Here is a 15,699-nt window from a genome sequence, read left to right on the forward strand (position 1 = left end):
GGTCTGGTTTGGAATTTGGCACCTGGAGTGACCACTGAAGGCATGGACACGCTTCTGAGAATACAGGGGGTTGAAAGCAAGAACTCCCAGGGGAACTGTCTCTTTGGTTCCAGTCAGAGTGCAGTGCAGAGCTCCCCTGCCCAGCTGGGCTGGCTGGGGGAGGGGAAGCTGTGCAGCCTGGTCGAGGTAGGCCAGGGGGTGAAGGGACTGGAACCGAGCCAGCTCCTGTGGATGGAAGGGTGGAGAGAAACTGAGATGCCTTTGTTTCCCCCCCCTCCCCAGAGGGAGAGAGACAGAGAGCCTAACGCCACCTGGAATTTGCTGGCAGAGGAGAAGGAGATGGTGGGGGGGGACGGGGGGAAGGTGCCCAGCCATGGGAGTTGGAGTTCTGGGCTGAGATTTCAGCCATCTGGGGAGTCTGAGACTTTTAACCCTTTCCTTGGAAAAGAAAGCTTTCTGAAATATTACTCCTCCTCAATTTGAAAGAGAAGAGAGACAGTCTGGGACCTGAGATGTCAGAAGAAGTTGGGGAAAAGAATCCTAGGCGGGAGGAGATGACGGAGTAGCTTTTGGCTGGACTTTTCTTGATATCCATAGGCTGAACCAATTTCTCCTGCAACAGAGACTGCATTTTTAGAGGGATACAATGGTCTGCCAAGAGACCTGCTTCAGTGACTACCAGCACAGGAATGGAGAGAACAGAGAAAAGCTGAGGAGGGTGTGGTGAAGAAGAAGATCTCTGTTCTCGAGACCCTTGGCCCCAGGGGAGGGAAAATGGGGGGGACTGTGGTCCCAAAATGAAAAGCTGAACTGTTGTTTCTTTTGATCCTTGGCAAAGCATCCTTAAAGGAGCCCTATGAGCAGTCTGTCCATGCACGGTGGTGAGAGCACTGTGACATAAAAAGGAGAGTGTCACACTGGCAGATTTTCTCCAGGCAGTGCCTGCATGTGTGACATGGAAACCCAAGAGGTGGCAATTGTGTTTCCTGGGGGGTCTATGGTGCAAGAAAGACTCCTCTCTCCCCTGATGGACTGAGTATTGATTATCTGAAGGGTGATGACTTGATTGAGGGTCCAAGTTGTGTCTCACTGTGGTTTAATGGAGTTTGGGTGGGGGGAGGAGGAAGGTTTTGGAAGGTTTTCATTCTGGATTTAGTGTGTGTGTCTTTTATCAGAGTAGTAGCTTAATAAAGTTCTTCCTCCTTTATTTCTAAGCTTGGGCCTGCTCTGCTCTGTTCCTGATCGCATCTCACAGCATTTATTTGGGGACGGTGTATTTTCATGGGGGTGCTGGCATTGCGCCAGCGTCAAACCATGACAGGTTCCCACAATGCATCACATCCAAACTGAACAAGAAGATATCTGTAGATCTTCAGTAAGTGTGTGTGTAAAAATACATGCTAGCATTCTGGAGCACATTCCAATTGATTGCTAAGTCATAGTGAAAAATGGTCAATAAACAGTGAAAGAACAATTTTACTTGGCATTTTATTCACTTAACAGAAACATTCACTTATCAGGTATCACTGAAGTGCAATTTACAGAACTTAGCAGCAAATTCACATATGTAAATTCAGATTTATTTTCTTTTGTCATCTTTTTTGTTTCTTTTTTTTTACAAATATTACAAATGTACATCCATTAGTACAGTATTGCCATTCACTCATGCATGTTATGTACAGAATCTTCACTAAAGAATTACTACTGAGCAATTTTTCCTTTGCTTCAGGAAATGCTGTGTGTCAGTCATGTGTGCTTCTGGGATGATGTCCCATCACACTGTTGTTGCACATAATGAGAAGAAGTAGATATTTAAGGTCATATTCAACCCTAGTGCCAGCAGGTGCAACTCATTGAGATCAGCTGATGCCCGCTTGCAGTGGGGACTCAGTTTGGTCCCCATTACTAAACTCATTTGGCAGCTGAATCCAGGGTTGCATTTATGTATTTCCTGCAACAAAGGATCATTTCATCCTGCCACACTTTTTTCTATGTCCTTAAAAATAACCAGGCATGGTGCTTTGTTGTCACAGTAGCTGCAACACCAGCCTGGTGGAACTATAATGCATTAGTTGGGTTGAAATCATGCCATGGCTGGAGGAGGATGGGTGAGGGCAGGGAGATGTAAGGAAGAGCCATTGAGGTCTCATGTGTGCTAGACAAGGACTAACTCAGAGAGGAAAAAAAGAAGACATGCTTCCCCCTGCTCTGTGGATCTCTGCATGAGAAACCTTGTCTTCCTCTCTGGCTGCCCTGTGGTTTCTCTTCCTTGGTGGGAGCAGCCAGAACCCCGGGGGCCACCACTGCCAATGTCCCCTGCAGCCTCTCCCACACCTCCAGCCATGGGCTGGCCCCTGCCCACTGCCCCTTGGGCACATCTGCTGCCCAAACCACACTGGAGGTCTGCAGCTGTGTTAGAGGACAGGACCATGTGCAGGTACCTGGAAACTCCAGAAGGTGCCAAAAGTATTCAAATGTTAATCAGAAGAGCTGTCAAAGTGGTCAAAGTATTGACAAAGTGGTTACCACAAAGTGTTTCCATTATTGAAAAGACTCAGTTTTTGGTTGCCTTTTTTTTTTTTTTTTTTTTTTTTAAGCTATTTCTACTCTAAGGATATTTTTTAAAATATTTTTGGTAGTTAATATGGAATGTATTATTTTGTTGAAAAGGTTTCCGGAAGGGGAGAGCTTTGTTTTACCTAATTTAAAAATTCTAGTTTATCACAATTGTTTTTATACAAGACACTATAGATACATCTTGTAGTTTATAATCTAAAAATAAAATCTCATCAAAATACTGTAGCTATTCTATTGTGGGCATCAATAAACAATGTATTTACTGTATATGGCTCTCCAAACATGATAAACCCTATACAAAGAGCAGCTATCTTTATTGATAGGAACAGTTTCCCGTGTAAAGGAAATTACATGGAAAAATATGAGCCTTGTGTTGTTTGAAAAGTAACTCAGCTTGACAGTTCTGAGAAAATACCAAGACAATTATCACAAATCAGTAGCAGCATGTTATATACAGATTTAAAGACAATCACAGGAATAAAAAGAAAACAGTAGTTATATACCCGCAAATCCTGTCATCTAAAAACCCAGGAACTTAGAGAAATGTACAGGGTGCTTGAAGGTTGGTTTTGCAGTGGGACTATCAAAGCTCAGTTCTCCCATGACTGTATCTTCTGCATTCTGATGAAGTTTGGGATGGTTCAAAGACAAGATTGTATCAGACCCAGCCCAGTTATGAAGAAAATATTTAAATTTTGGGTGATCCTTGTCTCCTAAGTGAAAAATGCATCTGCTTTTATGGCTGCAGATGAGCATGAAGAGTAATAATAACACTTGGCATTTACACAGAGCTAGAATCTGAAAGCTCATGCATTAAGTAAGACCTTACCCACACCTGTGTTTGCCTCTGCTGTGCTTATGTCAGTTGGACTCTGCAGAGAGGTAAAACTCACTGCACGAGTGACAAAATCTGTCTTACACTGTTGCATATGACCAGAGCATTTTGATCCTGCCAAGTTCCTTAGATGTGAAGCAGTTATTATTATCCCCATTTGACAGGTGGAGAAACTGAGACAGGGAAGAGCCAAGCAACAAATGTGCTGTCTTGTTTGGGGATGTCTTACTTGTGGGTACTCAACCTGGTGATTGTTCAGATGCACGGAGCATCCTGAGCTCATACCCACTTAATTCAGAGCTCTGGCTCATCAGGAGATTGGAGATCTGAGGCTCTGGGTCCTGCTGCAGCCTGCCTGACTTTAGGCAGCTGAGCCAGGAGCATGGTCACACTGCTCCTCACTGGCAGCCCCTGCAGAGTGTGCACCCCTGCAGGCAGCACAGGGGTGAATTGCCCCCTTGACAAGGGTCTGCGTCCTGGCTGGTGTCTGAAAGGCATGTGAGATTAACTGGGCCAGACAAGTAAAATTTACAGCATGCAAATTGTGACTAGAGTTGAAGATTTGTTGTGAAGTGGCTTGTCCAAGGTGTCAGAGGGAATAAGTGTAAAAACCAAGGGCATCCTGATGCTAGCTTTGTGCTCAGAGCCAGCAGAGAAAAAATCAATTTAAAAATGCTGCATTTCTTTGAAGTCCAAATTTTTTGTCACAGATTTAGGCCGTTTACAGGATGATTTTTGCATAGAGGTTAGGAACCTTTTTTTTTGTGGATGATTATGGATGCTCTGAGACCTGCTGTCATGCTGTGTGCCTGGGGTACTTACATCTCAGCTCACTATTTTCCATTATTCAGTGATGACTTTTGCACTGATTGTGTGAGAGAAAACAAAGGTCTATTTTGGATCAGGCAGGTGGCCCACTAACACCTCAAATCAGTAATAACCAACAGCAATAAACAATAAAAAGCAGAATCTTGGTGGGGCATTATAATTTGGGCAGGTACATTCTTGGGAAGGGATCATGAAAAAGCAGTTTTCTAAAGTTGAGTTCAGTGCATCAGACACATTTCTACTTATGTATTTCCAATACAGGATTAAAAGCAAATATTCCCATGGAGGTTGCTATTAAATCTCAAACTGCTTCAATTCTCTCTGCTCATACGTCCTGCCTCGCCTTCTCTCCAGTTGGTTTGATCCAGTCATGTAGAAAAGGTGTGGAGTGATTTACACAGTTAGTAGGAACTGATCTTGCTCTGGGGGTTTCTTCACCCAGGTGCCCAGGCCAGCTTTCTGAAATGCTTTAAACAGCTGCTGCTTAACAGACTGGTACGTCTGAGCCACCAGCTTTGCCTCGCTGTACACTGATGGCATCTCTCCATGGCTTGGTACTCGTGTGCTCAGCTGCAGAACAAAAATCAGGGAAGGGAAAAAAAAAAACAAACCCAACCTATGAGCCAAAAGAAACAGGAGGCTTCAGTACATTTCATAAGCAATCACTGTGCTTTGTGTGTTTGCTTTTGGTTTAACAACCAGAAAGCCAGGGAAGCACTAAATGCTGGTGACATAGTTTTGAGCCATTGTGAGCAGGAAAGGGGTGAACAGCTCTGCCTTGGAGTGGGCACAGGCAGTAGCAAGTGTTGGTCTTGGTGTGTTCTACAAAGGCAGAATGGTACTTCTCAGTTAAGATTATTTTTATGGACAAAACTGAAATAAATCCTTTCTGGAAATCTTTAAAGCATGTGCTCCTTTAAAAAAAAAAATTAGCCTGGGAAGTGTAGCAGCTCAGTGCTTCCAAGTAATGCCCAGACACAGAAAAAGAAGGGTTGCCTTCCATACTCTCCCATTTTCCCTCTGTAGTCTGTTATTGTTGTGAATGCTGTGAAATATGTCCAGGACAGGGCAGAAATCAGGCATCAGGGTTTGTGATGGTGTGGGAAAACTGAGTGCTCTGTTGGAACACTGGAGCCACCCATGAGGAGCTACCTTGAGCAGTGTCATGTGTGCAGTGCCCCTAGAAGGACATGCAGGAGGAGCACTCTTTGCTCTGCAGAAGGACTAAACAAACTCCTCTGACCTGCCCAAGTCTCTACTGTGCCAAACCTGTAGGGAAAGGCACCCTCAAGGCAAGCCTGATGAGCAAAGAGCTCTTTTCCTTGTCTCTATACAGGAGAGATGCTGAGAGGCAGATTGAAGGAGAAGGTGAACACACAGCCTGCAATGAGCTGCTCCTGTCTGGGTGTGCCAGCACTCCCTGGGGCTGTACTGGCTGGAGATGTACTGGCCCAGTCAGCAAGGGAGGGTGACATTGCCAGCCTGAGTGTCAGTGGGCCACAAGCTGGCCTGGCAGCAGTGGTTTCTCTCTGGCTGCCTCTTTGTTCCCTTTGTTCCCCAGAGGTAGAAAGTGATGACTTTATCAAATCCTTGTTTTGTCCAGGGCAAAGTGCCCTGCTCAGCCACAAGTTACTCTCTCCTGCTCACTGCAACCTCATCCCTGGTGTGAGCCAGAAGCAATCCAGCTCTCCCAGCCATAGTTCCAGCCATGGCCCCAGTTCTGGGGGTGGCAGGAGTGCTTCTTGCCTCTCTTCCTACCTGCTGTGCAGGAAATAGGCTGGGACCTGTGTCACCACACTGTGACCAAGCCCTGGGCACAAAGACCAGTTGGTCTCTTCTGCTCCCCACAAGGCTCAGGGTCGCTGCTAGGACAGACCATGCCACTGCCTGGAATGCAGTGAGTGCCACCAGCCTCCTTCCCCTGTGGTGTCCTGCAGAGCAGAGCAATCCCTTTGGGCTTCTGCTCAAACCTACCCACCCTGCAGGCTCCTTTGCCTTCCCTAATAACTTTGTGGGTGGAATTGTCTCCAACTTCCCTCCCCACCATCACTCTGTCTTGTTTGTTTCCATTCGTTCCCCAACAGGAAAGAGGTTTTGGCACTAAATGAAATAATTTTTTCTTGTCTTCATCTTCTCTCACTCTCCATGGACTGCAGGACAGCTACTGATAAGGCTCTGAGTGCACCAGACCCACCTTGCCGTGCAGCTTAGCCCAGCGAGTGAAGAACATGTGCTTGCAGAGCCGCGAGGGACCCCCGCAGCTCCTCTTGCCCGTGGTGGCGTTGATCACCTCCAGCTCCGCGCTGCCCACGATCCAGTTCACGCTGAAGCCGGGAGATTTCCCGGGCTGCCGAGCGTCAGCGTGGCTCACCCCTGCAGGAGAGAGGGACGCCAGTAAGCTCCAGTGCTCAAGAGAGTGAGTGCTCAGTAAGCAAGAGAGTGCTCAAGAGAGGCTCCAGCATTCAATTGGAGGCTGCTCCTGGGTTGTTGTGGCACAGGAGACACCCCCAGTGAACCGCTGGCATCGTGCACTGCACGTGCTCTTGTCACCATTGGTTAAACTTTACCAGACCAAGTGCCTTGGAGAGACATAGCTTAGCAATTCCTATAGATTTTTTCCACCTTGCAAGCATACCTTCCATTACCCCAAGGAAAGCCTTTGGATTGGAGTGTGAGCTGTTGACAGCAGTGATGGTTTCTGAGTGAAATCTTTCACAAAGGCTTTAATGGGATAACAGGTTTTTACAAAGAACTAAGCAGTACAGTGCTTTGGCCATGAGTTCTTTCAGGTGAGCTTCCCACAGTCCTGCATATTTATCTGCTGTTAACTCCTGGGGCCTTTGCTGTGAGGAGATGTCTAGACCCCAGGGGATAAGAAAATACAAAACAATACACTTCATCATCACAGAGAGAGAGATTATTAGATCCAAGTTAATAATGACCTTGTAGACATCACAGACCTGCACAGAACACTCTTGGTCCCCACCTTCTCTCTGCCTGCAAGATTCCAACCCTGTATTGGAGCACCAATTTCTTCAACAGCTGGGTTGCATCCTAATAGTGATATCTGGGACACCTTTAAGTGGAATGCATCATATGTAATTTTAGACAGCTGCAATAATGATGTTTACAGTCACCTGGGATGACTGCGTGACCTTAGTGTCATTCACATGGCCAATTTTGGACATCTGAGCCCAATACTGAGCCAATGCATTCATGGGTGAGATCTCCTTGGCTCTAAATGCAGACCAGGGCTACAAGGTCAGGTAGCGGTATATACATGAATTATTTTTAATCAGGTAAATTTTTATCTCTTTTTAACTATTTAGTGTAGCTCAACCTTTCCATGACTCCTGTTGCTTTTTCATTTCTCATACCGGAAACCAGGGAATGGTTAGTCTTTGCAAGAAAATAAGAGGAATAAAGAAAGTGGTTGGCTTATTTTCCAGCACAGCACAAATGCAAACAAGCGAGCTCTGCCGTACCCTGCTCATTAGTGCTTTTGCAATGAAGAACCAACACTGGGAGCTTCCAAGGCTGGAAAATTCGGAGTGACCTGATGCACTTTGAATATTTTTGAAAACATGGACCTTGGATAATGTGTCTGGACCCAGTTGTTGTGTCCCTCTGCTAATTTGCTGTGTGGGCCACTAGCCTGCAGACCTAGTCAACAAAAGCCACTGTGCTGAGCAGCAGGTGGGGACTGTGCTGGTGGGCAGGAGCTGCCTGGCACAGCCACCCCAGCAGAGGCCAGTGCCAGGACTGGGTCTGTGATTCCAAATGGCAGCTCCTGCCTGCAGCAGCTCCAGCGACAGCTCATGGTTTCATTCACTGCTTTCATTGCTGCTGGGTGGAGGGCAGCAGAGAGAGGTCAGCATTTTCTGCTGAGAGGATTTTAAAGAACTCTTGCACAGAGCGAGAAGTGCTAATATGGGCTGTTCAGAGAGAAGGAGATTAAAGAAAAGAGATTAAAGCCCCTCCTTTCCAAAGTGCCCTTCTTGCCCAGAGTCTCATTTTCAAAACGTGGCAAACGTGCATGCCACGAGCATCTGCTGGTCTGAGGCAGAATGGGAGGAGATGGGAGCTGGTGGGAATGCTGCACCCATCATTGAATGTGTTGAGATTGGAAAGCTCCTGAAAGACACCTTGGGAGAAGTGGAGGGCTGTGCAGGGTCTGTCTGGCCGGGATGCTGCCTCTGCAGGCAGCTGCTGCATCTTGCCTGGAGCCTGTCAGCATCATGAGAAGTGATGCCACTGAGGGACATGCCCCCTCTCTCCCCTGTCCCCTCTGCCCTGGGAGGGAGCTTCTAGAGCCAAATGGAACTTAGCACACACACACAGAGAAAGGTGGCCTTTGAAAGGAAAAAATTATATGGCAAACTCACTTTGTATCGGTGACAAAGCTGGAACTGTAGAAATAATCTCAGTCACTGGGACTGAACTCGCTACCATTTGTAGAAGAGAATTACAGCTAAGTCATAACCTCACCCAGGATTTGTAAACACATTCATGTCGTATTAATACCTCTTTCAATTTTCCCCCCCCTGAGATAACAGATCAGTCTGTATCTAAAACTCCAGTTCACCTAGGCAACAGGATTTAAACTGAGAGCTTGAAAATCAGATAGCTCTGCAGCACTGCTCGAGCGTCTCTACGCAGAACAAGATGCAAACAGATCAAAATCAGCTGTTTGACACTATGCACCACTCTCTGTCAAGATAGCACCCAAAACTTAGAGGATATGAGTGCCAAAAAGCATGATAGCAAACACCCTGCCATGCAAAGTTGCCACAGGACACTAAATAAATGAAAATGTTGTGAAATCCCTGACTAGAGGAAGAGAAGGAAAGGCTGCACAGAGGGGAGAGCAGGTTGTGGGTGCTTATCAGATGGGGGCTGTGAGAGGAGCCCAGGCTGGTCCCAGTGCCTGCAAACCTCTCTGGGCTCCTTTGGCTTTCATGCTTTCTCTTCCCAGCTATCGTATGTAAGAAGATGTATTAGGCAAATAGAAGATATTTTCACATCCTTTTCTGAATGCAAAAGAAGAAGTTTTAAAGAAAAAAGCACGAGAGCCATAACAGACAAATATAGAGCATGGATATATTCCCTGATTGTTGATATTTTTATAATTAAAAAAAAAAAATTCTTCCATATTTTTCATTTGACAAATAATTGTTTTATTTAGATAGTAATATATAATAATTATATATTATTTTATATATATATATACTCAAATAATCTAGGTTACTTTCTCTCCTCTATGCAAAACATCCTTCTTAAAACCCACACAACAAAGAGTCCAACAGAAGACAGTTGGATTTGAAAGAAAAAGAAAAGTCTTTGCACAAATAATACGAATTTGAATACTGTGGGATGTGAACTGAAATCTGTCCTCTTTCTCCTCTCTCTCTCAGCAAAACCTCATAACCCATCAGGATACCCTTTAAAAGAGCCTCACTCTTAAGAGGACAAGATATAAAAAAGGCATTTCTTCTAAAAATTACACCCAAGAGTAATCTCAGTGGAAGAGCATAGCTCCATCTGGCTGGGACTGGTAGAAAACTGAGTAGAAAACCTCACTGATTATTTTTCAGTGGAGCCATGGAGTTAATCTCAGTATACCTCATCACACACCATGACTCTCCTCTCCATTAGAGTGTCTGTACTGCTATGATCAAGTGGCAAAATAACTGACACCCTTATAATTTAAGGACTCCTGCAGTCCTGGGCTGGTCTGATGTCCAAGACAAGTGTGGGAGGTGGAGTTGCCTGGCTAAGATTGTGTAGATCTGGTCTCTAATGCATTTGGAGCAGCTTTTTCTAGGTGCCCATCCCTTAGTCACTGGGTATGCTGCTGGCAGGGTTTCCCAGGAAAAAGAATTGCAGCACAAGCCTCAGCAATGTAAATTTTAATCAGCATCACCTCCCCGGGATTTGTGGGGGGAGGCAAGATTACAAATAATGGTGTTAGAGACAAAACACAATGCAGAGAGAAAGAGAGAGATTCCTCCCACCACTTCTCCTGGGCTGAGGAAAACCCACAAACACAACCAAAAAGCGAAGGAAATGCTTTTCCAAACAGAAGCCTCTGGAAAGGAGGAAGACAGCCCAGAAACATGCAGATATTTAAAGGCTCCCTCTGATGCATTTCTTATTCCCTTGAAATCTCTGGCAACGAGTCTTGGACATACACACAGACACACTCTGGCCAAGTATGACCCATTGCTTTTACTCTGCAAGGCCAACCCAGCAAAGCAATAGCTGTTCTGTGGTGAAAACGCTAATAAAATCCCTTTTTGTGTTCTCAACCCTTCAACATTTGAAGCGGGTGTCCACGTACATCCTGCTGACACAGGGAAGCTGTGTGTGCCTTTGATCTTAATGTATGGGTGCAATTACAGTGTGCTAGGGCTGGCACAGAATGAGATCTGCTTTCCCAGTGGGAGATGCAGTGGCTTTCCCAGCCAGGGCTGTGTTGTCAAAATAACAACCAGATCTGGGAAATGGGGAGATATCTCCTGGCCAGCTGTGAGTTCTTTCCTCCCTAGCACAATGTCATGTGGGAAGGAAGAAGGGGCTGAGCCATGCCCATGCTGGACCAGGGCAGGAGGAACAGGTGGGGACATAAACTGAAAGGAGAGTGTGGATCCCAGCTTCCTACTCACTTGATTGTAGTTTTTGTCCAGCTGCACTGAGGAGTTAAAAACTGGAGGTAAGCTGGTCAGCAAAGGATAAGCCTTTTGACCTGCTCACCTCACAACACATACACCCACATTACACTTGCCAGATGTACTAAACCACACAGAACCTGAGAATTTCCCCAGTGGCTAAACTATCACTTCTGCCTCAGCCAAACAAATTTTTCACAAGGACATATTTAAAAAAAAAGTCCACGAAATAGATAAGGTATAAACCAGAACTCTCCTTACTGAGGAACCTAGACGACTTTGAAAGGTAATGGGGTACTCGACTAAAATGTCCTGACTTCCCAGCTCTGTGACACTGACATCATATTGATGTCTCAGGGAATCTTCCCAAAGAACAATTATCAAAGATTAAAATAAGGATCTAATCTGGTGCAGAACTAGTGTCTCTTAGCATTCATATGCCTCATGAGGACCTGAAGACAGTTAAACCTAAAATTTACTGAAAGCTTCCTTCTGGTTTCTAGAAATGTTTTACTTAGTCATACTTTTTTTGTTTTCCACTCTGAGTGTTCAGTGTACAGTGGTTGTTTAGTCATCTTGTATCCATTAATGATCCTTTTTTGTGGCTGCTGCTAATGAAATAGGATTTAAACAGATTTGTTTCTTCAGGAAAAAAAAAAGGGTGTAAGTTAATGCAAACAAAAAGCATTCCCGTTGGTCAGCAGCATGACTAGAGATGGGAGGAGGGACTATTTGTCTCACAGGCAGGTGTTTTCTTACCGCTGAGAAGCAGCTGATTGCGCCGGTACGAAGCTGGCAGCTGACCAACGTCTTCTATCCTATGGCTCATCACCCGGGAGAGGTGACCAGTGTGGTAGAGGCTTCCCACAGTGATGCTGTGCAAGTACATGGGCTCGATGAAGGAGCTGAGCAGAGCGCCTTGGAGACCAAGGATGTTCCACCTGAAAATAATTTCAGGAACAATAAGACACATGGATGGAGGAATGGCCATACTGGAGCTACCCTGGGAAAATCAGCAAATGCAGCACATGGGTTAGAGGGATGAGGGATGAAACTATTTCTGTCCCTGTCCTGTGATACAGAAAGCACTGTTGGGTTATTATACACCCATGGGCTGATTGCCCCTCCAGGAGGATTTGAGATTACTGTGGTGCTATTCACTTAAGGGATGTATTTCCATCTTGTATTGCTGCAAACAGAGGCTTCCTATCAAGACATGTTCTTTCTAAAAGCACTTTGTGCTTGCTGGATGTTCATTTACCATGTCTCTAGCAGAATTTTTTTTTCCTGCATCTATAGCGTTTCACTTTCAATGTTAGAGCTAGAATGAGAGCTTTTGTTATTCTACCTTTATTTGTTACTTAAGTACCATCTGCATGTCATACAGCCAAGCTAGCACATGACTTAGGTGGCCAAAATTCCCCCAAAATCTTTGAATGTCTCATAGGCTGACATTTCTTTGCAGAAATGACCATGAAGATATGAAGACATCCATGAGAATTAAATCCTGATTCTGAATAGGAAAAAGAAGAGAAGACTTGAGCTTTTAGGAAATTTATTTGTAATTGATAGCTCGACCTTCTCTAAAGTGCTCAGAGTGAGGGATACATCTCACCCTGTTGCTGCCTTAAAGGTGCAGCAGAGTGATGGTGGGAACCTTGGGACTTCCACCTGTTGATGTCTGAGACCTCTGTGCTACTGCTGGTGGAGTAGTTGCCAGAACGGTTCTGCATTTTAATAGCTTATGAATTTTTACATCAAGCTAGGCACAAATATGACAGCCTCCTCGCCTCTAAATTCTTCAGGGGACAGCTAATTGGTTAATGAGTGGAAAAATTAAAAAGGGGAAAGAAGTCATGATGCAGTTATCTTCTTGGCAAACCTATTTAGCTCAGCTCATCTAAGAAGTTGTTTCCCACCACACAAATGCTAACAGGCTCTCTTACACTTGGATAATAGTTTTACATAAGCTGAACACTGTCAGTCTGTCTGAGTAGTTTTGAGTTCAGGAGTTCAAACTGAAAATGCTTAGAAAATGGAGTTTGGAGAGTATATTTTGGCTCATTAAAACCCAAAACACCGGCAATATTTGGAACTCGGTAGCTGCTGAAGGAAAGGCTATGAGGTGTCTGCTATATAAGGCATCATCCAGTGGCTGCCATGCTAAATAATGTGTTTAAAGCAGAATTTCCATCAGCAGCAAGCATTATGGTGCTAATTTCTTACATCATTGTTCTTTTCATTAATTAACATTTCTCAACCGTTAGTGCAATTATTGCAGTGCCTCTGTACTGTATGTCTCTTTTCATGATTAATAAGGAGTCATTATATTTCCCTTTCCTGAAGCAGTCAATTAACATGGAATACTTTCCATTAATTACTGAATGTTTAAAACCAGCATGCTGTACCTGGAGAGCAATCTGCTCTAGGAACCTGTGACACCAATTGCTTTTAAAAGTTCTCTTTAAATTTTATTCCAAAAACACAAGCAATTTAGCTGGCTGTATTAATTTGCCTCTGAAGCAGGGCTGTGAATGAGAAACATCTTTTAATCTCATGCAAGAAAAGGCAGCCATCTGGCTGCTGAGGATTTGAGAGTCAGACTCTCCCTGTCTCCCTCTGTAAATGCAGGCCATTAAAGTAATATGTTCATCTACATAAAACTCAAATGAAATATAAAAGGTAATATTTATATACAAACAATTTAGTCCCACAATTTAAACAGTCATTGGTTTTATGAAACATTTACTTTAGTCAATCAGATTTGCATAACTTCATTTGGGGGAAAAAAAAGTGTGGTCATTTCTGCAAATCACATCGCTTTTAAAGGAAAGAACTAGCTGCCTCTTTGAATAAATAACTTCTCATGATGCAAAATTAATAATGCAAGCTTAAGAAACAGAGCTGCATTCAGCTAACAGTACTATGCCTTCAACCAGCATCTAAGGTAAGCAGAACACTTAGACAGATATCTTTGTCAGATGGAAACTTGTAAGATATCAGTGCTGTTTTCAGCATTTAAAATTTCCTTTAAAAAGCCTTACATATTTGATTGAAGGAGAGAAGAAAAGCAGCTAAACTGAAAACAACATATGTTCAACAATATTGGGATTTCAGCAATATGCACATCACAAGAAATCATCTGAATTTTATTTACCAAAATAAGGGATTGTGTTCAGGTCATAAATTACAAAGTAATTTAAATTCATCACAAGGAATCTGTCTTTTCTTTAGAGATATTTTTCTACCTAATTCTGGACATATTAATGTAAAAAGGGATTAAAATGTCAATGGAATTACATTATTGGAAATCACAATAAAAACATGATCAGGTCACCCCCTATGTATTGAAAGCATTCCATAAACATGAATTAATCCTTGCAGTGCTCTGGTAAGGTAAAGTCCCATTTTTGCACCTTGGGGAATCAGGGCAGAAAGGGAGTAAGATCTGCTGAAGTCTGTAAGAGTTTCCGGCTTCTGGATGCAATAGTTTCCCTTGAGAGAATCCTGTTTTCTCACTCCAAAAGAAGGTATATGAAGGTGTAGGAGTGATGAGGCTTCTGTATCAGCCATGGTGGGCTTTGACCCCAGGGGATAAGTTTGACTCCAAGACAAATTGGACAGAGAAACCAGATTAAAAAAAAAAAAAAAAAAACAAAAAAAACCAAAACCAACAACAACAACAAGGGCAAAGAAACCTCTCAGAGAATAGCAGTACCAGAGCAAGTCCTGCCTGATGTGGAGAATGTGGTGCAAAAAGAGACTGTCCCAGAACCAGACAGCATCCTAAGGCAGCAAGGACTGAGAAATCAGGAAAGGCACCACTTGCTGGGTCTTTTTGAGCTGGTGTCCCCTACATGGTGTGAAAAGGGATGAGGGTGATGGCACTGCCACCTGTACAGTGGCGACTTCCTGGTTCAGCAATGGTTTAGCAGCATCTGCTCAAGGAAATGAGAAGAAGCAAAGAAGGAGCTTTGCTTTCCAATCTAGCCCAGGTTTGTCAGAGTGTTTAGACAGTTGTTTCTCTCTGGAATGCAGTCCTGATCATGTGTGTGAGTCCCACTAACTCAGCACAAGTCCTAGGAAAAAATGGGTACTGTACAGAGCTGGCCACAACCAGACCCTTGCTCTGCTGCTGTTGCTCTTCAGAGCACAGGAAAAACACATTCATGTTGGGGAAATTTTCAGTTCCTCATGCTGGTGCTGCTCTGTGGATAGAAAGGCCTGCCTTAGAGGGCAGCCAGTGCAGTATTGTGCAGAAACATTAGATTTTACTGACAAATATTTGGGGGAAGGTCTTTTATCCTGTGTATTATTCATCCCTTGACCAACACACATGGCTAATGTACTGACTTGATCCTTTGATATATGAACAACTATGGTATGATTTGTAGCTAGATGGTAGGGAAAAGTCCATCTGAACAACAGTGAAACTATCAATAAGGGTGTTAATTTTGAAGGAGCTATTTCTCTGTACCCTAATTTAGGTCCATGAAAGTAGCTGTGTTCCCATCTGTAACAAAGAGCTCTCTTCAAATGTGGCTTTTCAAAATAAAATTATTATTCAAAGCAATGCAGTGTTACATTTTGGCTTCTCAATATATCAAAATGACTTTTCTTGCTATGAGGAAATATGCTGGATCATTCTGAATTTTCCTAATTGTGCAAGATTTTAAGGGCTGTTTTCAAGGACACACATCTCTCTAATAACTCATATGCTATGCACTCTGTAATAACCCTTCCAATAAAGTGAAAATCAACCTACTGCTCCCTTAGTCACAGATCTTATTT

The 15,699-nt window shown here is 43.9% G+C and overlaps 1 protein-coding gene across 1 annotated transcript in view; it reads right to left on the reverse strand.

The window, feature by feature from the left end:
* Window positions 1-1,469: 1,469 nt before the first annotated feature.
* ADARB2 (adenosine deaminase RNA specific B2 (inactive)) overlaps window positions 1,470-15,699 on the reverse strand; it is a 306,599-nt gene continuing 292,369 nt past the window's right edge. Inside the window, exons 8-10 of the mRNA XM_053993701.1 lie at window positions 11,668-11,849; window positions 6,435-6,613; window positions 1,470-4,810 (exon numbers count right to left, since the gene is read on the reverse strand). Coding sequence (XP_053849676.1) covers window positions 4,634-4,810; window positions 6,435-6,613; window positions 11,668-11,849 — 538 coding nt within the window. The 3' untranslated portion in view covers window positions 1,470-4,633. The remainder of the gene's footprint in view (window positions 4,811-6,434; window positions 6,614-11,667; window positions 11,850-15,699) is intronic.

This window comes from Vidua macroura, chromosome 1, assembly GCF_024509145.1.
Source record: "Vidua macroura isolate BioBank_ID:100142 chromosome 1, ASM2450914v1, whole genome shotgun sequence".
Classification (NCBI taxonomy): Eukaryota; Metazoa; Chordata; class Aves; order Passeriformes; family Viduidae; genus Vidua; species Vidua macroura.